Here is a 12,062-nt window from a genome sequence, read left to right as displayed (position 1 = left end):
CATTTAAGCACAAGTTTTTAAAAGATTTTTGTTTAAAAAAAAAAAAAAAGCTAAGTAAGAGGCAATTCAGGACAGTGTCACACAGCTCAGGGGTTCTTTAGGTAGGCACTGTGTCACCAAAATCATTTCCTAAAAGGGCACAAAAGAATAGAGTGCATGGTATATAACTGATGCAAAACAAAGATTTATTAACAAGACTAAAAAAGACTTCGGTTGCTAACAGATTAAACTATTTTACCCAACATTTAAGCAGAGTTTACTTATTAACCACGGGTATAGTGATAAGGTCACTTCAAGATTCTAGAGAACAAAAAGTTCCAGAAAACTCTCACATGATGTGTAGGAGAAAGAAATTTCATCTTCTCAGGGACTTCCAACAGCACTAAGACTAACTAATGCAGGTCACAAAAAGAGAAGAGGGATTCTGTGGCTTTCCTGGGAAGAAAACCTTTAAAAGTCATCCTTGTGAATTTTAGACAGCTGACTTCTTACAAAGAGCTTCCCCCCTACTTGTTGGACCTGAAGCCCTGTCCCAGGACAACACTTATGCCCTTTCTGATCCTCTCCTGTCTTTCAAGAAGGCAAAAGTGCCAGCCTTGTAATGGGAATTTTCCGGCCAGGGCACTTGCCTTCAGTAAAAACCCCTGGTGCCCCCGCAGGGGCTTCCTGTGAATCATTGCCTGGCTACAAAGCTACTGGCTTTGTGAACTGCAGGTTTCTGCAGGAAGCCACAGATGAGGTGTGCCAATCTTCCCAATCTGCTCAAGAGACCTGGCTCCCGAAAACCCAATAGCATGCGATGGGAAAAAAGTCAGGCCATCTGGGCCCCGGTCTGAGAAATCTCACTGACATAAACACACCCGTCAACACTTTCTAAAAGCCCTCCCCACGAAGAGAAGACTATTTGATCAGCTCCAAGGTCATGTGAGTCCACACTGTAAAATGTAAAATTCTACAAATATAAAAGATTATTATACTTCTAGAGCTGGTGGTGATTCCCTTTTAAATGTTGTAAGCTCTCCCTTACCCTCACCCTTCTTTCCCACTGCACCTGGTTTTTCTAGCCTTGATGCCGAAAAAGGCTCAGTGTTTCTAGACCCCATTACAATTTGCAGAGAGATTCAAGCTTCACACACAATTTCTAACACACATGATGTGAGCTGCTAGTTCCATACCTCTCTGTGCAGCAGAAGGGCTCTGCTCTTTCTATGGCATTTAAATATACTAGGATGTGAATCTCAGTTTGGCCACGTGTACCTCTAAGCAAGTTACTAAAATTTTCTGTGCCTCAGTTTCTTCAATGGCCAAGTGGGGATGACTGACATAATTACAGCCAATCCTCATTATTTGCAGATTCTCTATTTCCAAATTCTCCCACTCATCAAAATTTACTTGTAACCCCAAAATCAGTATTAGCCACCATGTTTCCAAAGCCATTCATGAACATGCTTAGAGTGGCAAAAAATGTAGAGTTGCCTGAGACGCACAATGCTCAGCCTTCTTAGTTCAGCTCTCGGATTGGAAACAAGCATTCTTTTTGTGATCACTTAGCAGCATTTTTTTTTTTTTTTTTTTTGAGACAGAGTCTCACTCTGTCACCCAGGCTGGAGTGTGGTGTCTCAGTCTTGGCTCAGCGCATCCTCCGCCTCCTGGGTTCAAGGGACTCTCCTGCCTCATCCTCCCAAGTAGCTGGGATTACAGGCATGTGGCACCATGCCCAGCTAATTTTTGTATTTTTAGTAGAGATGGGGTTTCACCCCATTGTCCAGGCTGGTCTTGAACTCCTGACCTCAAGTGATCCACCTGCCTTGGCCTCCCAAAGTGCTGGGATTACAGGTGTGAGCCACCATGTCCGGAACCCAACTTAGTGGCTTTTTTTTTTTTTTTTTTTTTGCATTTTTGTACTTTGGCAATTTCACTGTTTAGAATATCTCCCAAGTGTAGTGCTGAAGTGTTAACATACATGTTAAATAAGCTTCACTCAGATGTGAGATATAGGGTGTTGGCCGTGAGTTCAACGTTAAGGGATCAACGCTATATATTAAATAAGGTGTCTTTAGACAGAAACACATAAAACAAAGTTATGTAGTGATTGGTTGACAGGGATCTAATCCTGCCATTGGCTCACAGGAACCTAACCCTGTATTTCCCCTAGGAACAATGGTTCAGTATTCACTACTTCTGGATTCAAGTGACTTTACAGAACCTAACTATCACAGACAATAAGAATCAGCTTTGCTCCTTAGGGCTATGATCAGGATTTCATTAACCAATATAGAAGAAATGGTTTAGTGTGAGCCACACTGCTTGGGGGAGAGCCTGAGTTGAGGAGGAAACCGTCTCTGACAAGGAAGTTTATCTTCCCTGCTCCCATGCTCCTGATCCTGTACAGGTTGGGCTTAGTGCTTGCAATATACCTCTGTTTCAGTTTGAGTTTGGCCCACACCCAAAGGCCCTGATCAATTCCTTTTTAGAATGACTCTTTGTGTGGGCACCAAATAGTCATCTAGAGCAAACTGAGATTTTATTTTACTTTTCCCTCACAGGAATTCAGGCACTGTAGAAAAATAAAACACTGATGTCTGTTTTCATTCATTGCATTCAGATGAGGGGATCAAGTTTGTTATCAAGAATGGAAGCTTCAGGTGGGCATCGAGATGAACAAGGAGCGAAATAGCTTTGGAAGCTCATTATATGGTCCACTTGGGTAGCTTCAGAGAGAGCCACACATGAAAACATAGCTATCGTTGTCCACTCTTTGCATTTCTTCTTTTGCTTTTCAAAAACCAGACAGTCGTAATGATGCTTATCAGTTATTAACAGCTAACAGAAGTTAGAGAGTGACAACTGTAATTCCCTGAAAAAGTTCAAAGTAACCCTTGTGAAAGATGCCTTGGTGCATGGCATTTACACCACAGCCAGCTCGTTTGTGTTCTGATTCAGCATCTCCCAGGCCTCTGCTGTCTGTATTAGATCCTATATGGCAGTAGACTCCAGAGGACTTGGGATCTCTCTCTTTAAAGGTGACTGCAGCTGTGACTCCAGGAACACAAACATGCTCAGGTAGATTTTTTTTCAGACAGAGTCTTGCTCTATCACCCAGGCTGGAGTGCCGTGGCATGATCTCAGCTCACTGCAAACTCTGCCTCCTGGGTTCAAGCAATTCTCCTGCCTTAGCCTCCTCAGTAGCTGTGATGACAGGTGCCCACCACCACACCTGGCTAATTTTTTTTTTTTTAAATAGAAATGGGGTTTCACCATGTTGGCCAGCCTGGTCTTGAACTCCTGACCTTAGGTGATTCGCCTGCTTCAGCCTCCCAAAGTGCTGGGATTACAGGTGTGACCCACCGCGCCTGGCCTCAGGTAGACTTTTATATGGCAAGAGCATGCTCTTATCACTGTTGGAAGAAAGCCATGCTATAAAAGTGAAATAATAACCAATACTTTGGGCTCACACATTTTTCCAAAAGTACTCTGTAATGGGTTGAATAGTTTCTCCCCAAAAGATATGTCCACGTCCTAATCCCCAGTAGCTATAATTTTGACCTTATTTGAAAACAAGGGCTTTGCAGACATAATTAAGTCAAGGATCTTGGGATGAAGTCATCCTAGGTTTTAGGGTGCACCCTAAATCCAATGACTGGTGTCCTCATAAGAGAAAAGAGAGGGAGATTTGAGACACAGAGGAGAGACACTTCGGAGATGAAGGAAGCAAAGACTGAAACTGGGCAGCGACAAGCCAAGGAACACTGGGAGCCACCAGAAGCTGGAATCAGTGAAAAATGATTCTCCCCTAGACCTTGTGGAAGCCGAAACCTTGATAAAGAACCTTAAACCTTATACAGATGATTAATAATGTGACTCCTACATGACTCAGTCCTAAAATTGGGGAACATATGAGAAAACAGTGAGTAGATGATTCAAAGATTGAACAAAACCTTTGACTTTCTTTGGGACTAAAGCCTGGGTTAGAATCAAGCCTGTGTGAGAATCAGGCCATGTATCCTCTCTCCAGACCCAGACTTGTTCTTAAGCTTCCTTCCATAAAAATGGCCCACTCAAAATTATTCACTGCTGAGGCAGCCCTAGACAGAGAGTTAGACAAAGGTCAGGATTCACATATTCTGGGTCTTCAGGCTCCCTTGCAGCACTGCAGCCAGCCTCACGGCTCTGTATTCCATGTCGGGTCAAACACAGTGTCGGCTAACACAAGACCACAGGCAGAGGACAGTCAAGCCTGGAACAACCCTTCAAGATCATGATTAAAGTCTGATCTTCTTATTTTTCAAAGGAAGAAACCACGTTCAAGGAAGTTAGGAGACCTCCCAGGATCTCAAAGCTGGCTAATAGATGGGACTAGGAATCTGGTCTCCTAACTCCCACTGGACCTAGTTCACAGACCCAGATGGCTTCCACATCTAGATGGAAAACTTGTAACAATCAAGGAATAAAAAAAGGAAAGGAGAAGGGAGCCAGAATGGGCAGGGCTGAGGCTAGTGATATCCAATAATTTCTAGTATATAAATATGATGCTACTTTTGGAAAGCATCTGGTAGTTATCTGAATGTTCTGCAAGGTAAGGCGTGGACTTTGAAGTCAGACAAACACAGATTCAAATTCTGGCCCTCTTTTTTTTTAAAAAAAAAAAGTTCAGAGGTACAAATACAGGTTTGTTACATAAGTAAACTTGTGTCATGGGGGTCTGTTGTACAGATTATTTCATCACCAAGGTATTAAACCTTGTACCCATTAGTTATGTTTCCCAGTCCTCTCCCTCCTCACACCCACCACCTTCTGAAGGGCTCCAGAGTGTGTTGTTCCCCTCTATATGTCCATGTGCTTTCCAACTTTCAGCTGTGACTTTGAATTATTTAAATTCTTTTTTTTTTTTTTTTTTTTTTGAGACGGAGTTTCACTCTTGTTACCCAGGCTGGAGTGCAATGGCGCGATCTCGGCTCACCGCAACCTCCACCTCCTGCGCTCAGGCAATTCTCCTGCCTCAGCCTCCTGAGTAGCTGGGATTACAGGCACGCGCCACCATGTCCAGCTAATTTTTTGTATTTTTAGTAGAGACGGGGTTTCACCATGTTGACCAGGATGGTCTCGATCTCTTGACCTTGTCATCCACCCGCCTCGGCCTCCCAAAGTGCTAGTATTACAGGCTTGAGCCACCGCGCCCGGCTGAATTATTTAAATTCTTTAAGTCCTGGGTTCCTCATCTATGAATGGAGATGATATCTATGTCATTTGGTCACAGTGGCAATCAAATGACAAGGTGTGTAAAGAAACCTCACTTACGCAAGAGCCTATATGCTAGTATGCGACATGTTTAAGAAAAATAAACACAGATTCAGTGTAAAGGTCACCACTGGAGGTAACAGCTGGATGAAGGTATGCAGAAATATGTGGGTGACTCAACTCTACTTAAAGTTTTCTTTCTTAATGTGAGTGCTAGGTATATGGTATTAGCTTTACTATTCTTCACAATGTTTTGCTTTAAATACCATTTAAAATGTTACTCATAGAAAGCAATTGATAAATGAACAGTTGTTATAATTATTATTAATCAAAGAGTATGAGTCAGGTGCAGTGGCTCACACCTGTAATCCCAGCACCTTGGGAGACCAAGGCAAGCAGATCACGAAGTCAGGAGTTTGAGACCAGCCTGGTCAACATGGTGAAACCCAGTCTCTACTAAAAATACAAAAATTTGCTGCATGTGGTGGTGTGCACCTGTAATCCAGCTACTCAGGAGGCTAAGGCAGGAGAATCACTTGAACCTGGGAGGCAGAGGTTGCAGCAAGCCAATATCATGCTATTGCACTCCAGCCTGGGCAACAGAGCAAGACTCTACTTCGGGAAGAAAAAAAAAAAGGATTTATTCAATTCTTATTCAATGCAGAGCACTGTGCTGGGCACCACAGGGGATACTAAGGTAAGATTCAGCCCCCTCCCATTTCACTGGGGCTGTAGCACCCACCTCATAACTGTAATACTAAGCAAAATGCAGTAAGTGACCTGAGGGGTAAAAATAAAGAAATGAGACACCATAACTTCTTGGGGAAACTTTCTTTATTTTTTTAGTCAGAGTCTCACACTGTAACCCGGGTTAGAGTACAGTGGTGCGATCTCCGCCCACTGCAACCTCCGCCTCCCAGGTTCAAATGATTCTCCTGCCTCAGCTCCTGAGTAGCGGGGATTACCGGCACCAACCACCACATCCAGCTAATTTTTTGCATTTTTAGTAGAGATGGGTTTCATTATGTTTGCCAGGCTGGTCTCGAACTCCTGACCTCATGATCTGCCTGCCTCAGACTCCCAAAGTGCTGGAATTACAGGTGTGAACCACCGTGCCTGGCTAACTTCTTGGGGAGACTTTCTAAGGTTTCATTAAAAAGATGGCTACTGAAAAGGTAGTCTTTAAAATCCAAGCAGAGTTTTAAGAAGTAGAAGAAACAAAAACGTGTCTCTGCTAACAATTATGGCACTGACAATGACACCAGGAAGAAAACCCACATGATGAGGCTGATCACAAAGAGACTAGAGAAAGCAAAATCAGAGAAGCAGCGCAGCAGGAAATGTGAAAGAAAGGATGAATAGTCTGCACAGAGGTATTCCATGTACACTGAGAAAAGAACATCCAATTTCTTTCTCTTTCAATATAGCAATTTTCAGGAGAGTATCTTTCAAGAGTGCAATTTTCATGAAAATATACAGGGGGCAGAAACCAGATTTCATTGCCTGGCAAACAGTAGGAGCCCAATAACTACTCACTTAATAAATGGATGCTACACAAATGGGTTTGCAATCCTTCAGTCCCATCTTGAGCATTAGCCTTTAGAGCTGTGCTTCTCAAAGGGTGTTCCTAGACCACCTGCAGCAAAACCACCTGGCATGTTTACTGAAATGCAGAATTCCAGGCTCCATCCCAGACCCAGTGAGTCACAATGTTTAGGAAGGGTCCCAAAAGATGCATTTTAAGCAAATTTACCAGGTGATTCTAAGTGGGGAGAAAAAAACAAAGGTGAAGAAGGAGGCAGGGGTATAGTTTACTGTTCTTTAAACACATCTGTGCCTTATACAAAGAACAACAGAGAATACGAGTTGAAGGGCAGGACCACAGCAAGACGAATTTTTAGCTGGGGGGAGCTGCAGCAGATTTCTAGAGAAAGGGGAAAGAAAAAAAAAGAAAGAAACAAAGAAAACTAGCAGGCCAGAGAGAAATACAGATGCAAATCAGAAAAAGTGGATCATGCACAGTGGCTCATGCCTGTAATCCCAGCACTTTGGGAGGCGAAGGCAGGCAGATAAACTGAAGTCAAGAGTTCAAGACCAGCCTGACCAACATGGAGAAACCCCATCTCTACTAAAAGTACAAAAAATTAGCCAGGCATGGTGACGCATTCCTGTAATCCTAGCTACTCGGGAGGCTGAGGCAGGAGAATCACTTGAACCCGGGAGGCAGAGGTTGTGGTGAGCTAAGATCACGCCATTGCACTCCAGCCTGGGCAACAGGAGTGAAACTCCATCTCAAAAAAAAAAAAAAAAAAAAAAAGGGCATTCCCCCTTAGAGGACATGGTTCCAGAAAAAGCAAAAAAGACCAAGGTCAAAAACATCAGTGGCATTGGCAGTCTGGCAAATGAGCTGGGACCAAGCGTTGTTTTTCCTGAATGAACAAGAGACCCTGGTGCATTTTGGAAAAGGACTGGGGTGATCATGCACACAGGTGACAGATGTCTTCCCTGACCTCACCTCTTCCAGGCACTATTACCTTAGGGAGTGAAAACATGGAAACCATTCTTGTAAACAGTTGAGAATTTGGTTTGAGAATAAAAGATGTCTGAACAAAACTTTTTTTATAGATGGAAAAAAAATGACATGAAGAATGATGTTCTCAATAAAATAACAATTTGGACCATCTTCCCACATGAATTTACCACATCAAGATTTCAAACGAGGCTAGACGTGGTGGCTCACGCCTCTAATCCCAGCACTTTGGGAAGCCAAGGCAGGTGGATCACGAGGTCAGGAGTTCAAAACCAGCCTGGCTGACACAGTGAAACCCCATCTCTACTAAAAACAAAAAAATTAGCTGGGTATGGTGGCACATGACTGTAATCCCAGCTACTCAGGAGGCTGAGGGAGGAGAATCGCTTGAACTTCAGAGGCAACGTTTACAGTAAGCCAAGATTGTGCCATTGCACTCCAGCGTGGGTGACAGAGCAAGACCGCATCTCAAAAAAAAAAAAACGATTTCAAACCAGCCATTTTGGATAGAATACGCCAGTTCCTCAAAAAGTTAGATATACTGTTACTACACGATCCAGCAATTCCACTCCTAGGTATGCACCCAAGGAAGCTGAAAACATACATCAACACAGAAATCTGCATGTACCTGAATTTCACAGCAGTACTTACAATAGCCAAAACATAGAAGCAATCCAAATGTCAATCCACTAATGAATGGATAAACAAACTGTGATATAGCCATACAATGAAACATTCAGCCATAAAAAGAAATGAGGTGCTAATACATTCTAAAGCACAATGAACTTGACACCATTCTATGAAGTGAAAGAAGCTAAGGCCACATATTGCATAATGTCACTTATACAAAATGTCCAGAACAGACACATCTATAGAGTCAAAAAGTAGACTAGTGGTTGCCTGAGTTGGGGCAGAGAGAGAGGGAAGAGCAACCACTAAAGGATGTGGTGTTTCTTTTTGGGGGTGATGAAACCCACTGGAATTAGATAGTGGAGATGGTTGCTCAACTCTGTGAATATACTAAAAACTACTGAATTTTAGTTGATTTTAAATCAACTAAAAAAAAAAGTTTTCAGATCCAACCTTCACATGACTTGTATAGGAAAGAACCTGCAGGTACCCATATACGCACAAGCCACTGTTCCACATACCCATTAATAAGCTGTTCTTCCCAAATACTGTTATATGGAAATGGTGCCAGAATGCCACTAAATCATATGAGACCAGTCCACTCATATCCACATGCTCAGAGTAAAAATGATAATAACCAGAATTTATTGAGTGTTAACTATTTGTCACACTCCATACTAAGCACTTTATATGTATTATCTCCTTTCATCTCTCACAGCAACCTTTTGAAGCATGTACTATTATCATCCCCATTTTACAGATGAGGAAATTGAGGTAAAACTAATTTTAATAACTTGTGCCAGTTCACTCAGATGGGTGAGCGGAGTCATTCCAGGCAACCTGATTCACAAGCACTATGCTATTCTGCTCCAGTTGACCCTGGGGCTTCTTAAAATCACATGCAAAATTCACTGACTTATATTCACTGGATATAAGCCAAAACAGGAGAAGGTCTAGATTTTAAAACAAGCAGAACTATTAACTGAAACAGCAATCCTGGACAGAAACCTGGAAATACTCAGGCCTCTGAGGATGAAACTAAGCTCAAGACTGTATTTCATGTTTCTAAAAGCCCTGACAAGTTCAGGGCATAACCTAAGCATAAAATTCTAGATTGCATTACCCACTACATATTAGAGATACATTATTCCATTTCTCACTACCCACAATAATCTAAAAATCTAAGTGGGAGTGCCATCAACAAGAGCAATCAAAAACACTGTGTATTGTGTGTATGACTTTATATATATAATATATATGAGCTATGTGTTTATATACGCATGTGCTCACCACACAGCAAGGAGTAGATGGTAATTTCTAAGTCCTAAATCCTAGAAGAGGAAGATGGATAAGGGCAAAGCAATCAAAGAAGATTGCTGGAGAAGGCCTTGAAAATAGCCTTTAGGAAGGAGGGGCAAGGATAAAGGTCACCACTTGAGGAAAGCTTGGAGCGAATGAGTGGATAATTCCCACGGCCATAAGGAGTGTACACTGTTTAATGTACTAGAAAATCAGAGTGGACAGGCAGGAAGGGGTTACGTAAGATCTCCAAAGTCAAGGGGGTGTTTGGACTTGATAAAGCAAGAAAAGGTAAGTCATTTCTTAGAAAAAGTTGTGCAAACTGTATTACATGAGTTGCCTACTTCAAAAGAAAGAAACCCTGGCTTTAGTATCTGCTTACTCAACCCTGGAATTCCACCTGAAGTACTGTTTCCTAAGTCCATTTTAAATATTCTGTTTCCGTCATGTCTACCCCTGAGGCATGACCTAGTCCAATCTCAATTTCAGCAAACTCAAGATAGAAAATCATTGCTTAAAATCACAGCCCTGAACAAAACTGGGGTGGTAGAGTCTCTTCACAAAGCCTCTTAGCTTATTGCTAATGAGCATTTCCTCACATTTCACAGCTTAACCTGTAATGAATCAACATCCTAGTGAATAGGCTGCCCCTTGATGAAACATGCATTTTTCTAATGTGAAAAATATTTCCTTGTACTCAGTCACTGGCATCGTTTTTTCTTTGTTGTTGTTTTTGTTTTTGTTTTTTTGTAATAAAATTGAGTAAGAAATAGACGACTTTTTTGCTGAATGACACAGAAATCCACAGTCGCCTGTTTCACTGTAATACACCGATCAAATACCCAGTTACAGTTGCATTACATCAGACTTCTATGGAAACTTCTGATAAACTTCTCTCCCTTACTTCCCTCCCCAGGCAGGACACCCGAATTCTTTGCACTTGGCACAGTTATCCAGCTGGGTCTTAGGTGTCTCCGAAGATTTATGCTTTTGGGCAAAAATCTTACTCAAGGAACAAACCCAAAACATCCCATAAGGAACCAAAGGGCTGAGATGGTGCCTCCCCGTGCCCTAAGAGCAAGCCCACCTCCCTAATCACACAAGCACACAGGTGTCCACACGCCCGGTGGCGGCCCAGGTAAGCCCAGATCCCCATCCGGGCGACGCACCCACCTGACCAGGGGCTCCTTCTCGGGCATAGCGCGCTCCTCCAGACACTTGCACCGGCAGCAGCACAGGTTCCTCAGCCAGTCCCTCAGCCCCATGGAGAGCGAGGGCCCCCACCGGCGCCGGGAGCCCGGGATCGAGTCGCCGCGGCGGCAGATCGAGGCTGAGGCGCGGCCACCGGGCCGGCGTCCAGGTGCGGGGACAGCGGCGGCCCGGGTGTGGCGGGCCGATCCGTGCGCATCACGCCGCGGCCGGGGACGCGGGCGAGGGCTGCAGGCCGCGCGCCCTCCTCTGCTTGCGTTTTGTTTGGGGCGTGAGTTTTCTTGGGGCGTTTTTTTTTTTTCCTCTCTTTTAATTCCCCGACCGCAATTTGGGGCGCATGCGTCCCCAAGACGCCCCGCTGTCGCCCTCTAAGGGGGAAACAGGGACTCCAGCCAGTTCGCAAAATCCCAGGGCACCGACGGCAGGCAGCCCGGCTGGGGAATGGCGGGGAGGGGAAAGCCCTGGAGCCACAGAGCACGAGGTTGGGCTGAATCTATTCATACCTTTTATTGGCTTCACTGCTCGAGGAAATTAAAGATCCTCCCTCAACCCCACACGCCTTCAAAGCAGAGTTTTGGGCATGTTTTTGACGTCAGCCCCACACAGAGTAAAAGTTAGCAAAAGACCGTGGATTGATGCATATAGACGTAGGTGGTTGTTTGTTTGTTTTTTTTTTAAGTAATATAAGCACGATGATTTGAAAACTTGTTTTCAAACCTCCTAATCCTTAAATAGCCCCTATATGTGAGGCAACCACTTGAGAGTTTCCAGAGCTGTTTATTTATGTATAGTGTATTTATTTGTGCTTGTACAAACTTGTTAATATATGTGCATATCCTCCTCCCTTTGACCCAAACAGCGGCACGCTTCACACATTTCTGCACCTGGCTTGTTCAGTTCAGCGTATCGTGAAGGCTGCCCCACGTCCGCGCGTGGGTATCCTCCTCTCATTTTAACAGTTGTAGGCTAAGCCGTTTTAAGGATGCCCACGTGTTAATTACCCAGACCCCTATTGATGGACATACGGGTGGATTCCAGCTTTCATTATTAAGATAATGCTGCAGTGAACATTCTTGAACCAACGTATTTGCACACATCTGCAAGAATATCTATTGAACCAATATTTGGCAGTTGAATTGTGGGCCACTGGTAAGAT

The 12,062-nt window shown here is 43.6% G+C and overlaps 1 protein-coding gene across 2 annotated transcripts in view; it reads right to left on the bottom strand.

Moving 5' to 3' along the window:
• MREG (melanoregulin) overlaps window positions 1-12,062 on the bottom strand; it is an 87,347-nt gene that overhangs the window by 62,008 nt on the left and 13,277 nt on the right. The window contains exon 1 of one of the 2 annotated variants that reach the window (XM_039470165.2): window positions 10,871-11,363. The exons of the other annotated variant lie outside the window; for it this stretch is intronic. Within the exon in view, the coding sequence (XP_039326099.1) occupies window positions 10,871-10,962 (92 nt within the window). The 5' untranslated portion in view covers window positions 10,963-11,363. Of the gene's footprint in view, window positions 1-10,870; window positions 11,364-12,062 lie in introns of those variants that run through there. 2 annotated transcript variants of the gene reach the window in all.

This window comes from Saimiri boliviensis, chromosome 5 (assembly GCF_048565385.1).
Source record: "Saimiri boliviensis isolate mSaiBol1 chromosome 5, mSaiBol1.pri, whole genome shotgun sequence".
NCBI lineage: Eukaryota > Metazoa > Chordata > Mammalia > Primates > Cebidae > Saimiri > Saimiri boliviensis.
The sequence above is the reverse complement of the archived record's forward strand: the minus strand, read 5'-3'. Positions and strand labels throughout refer to the sequence as shown.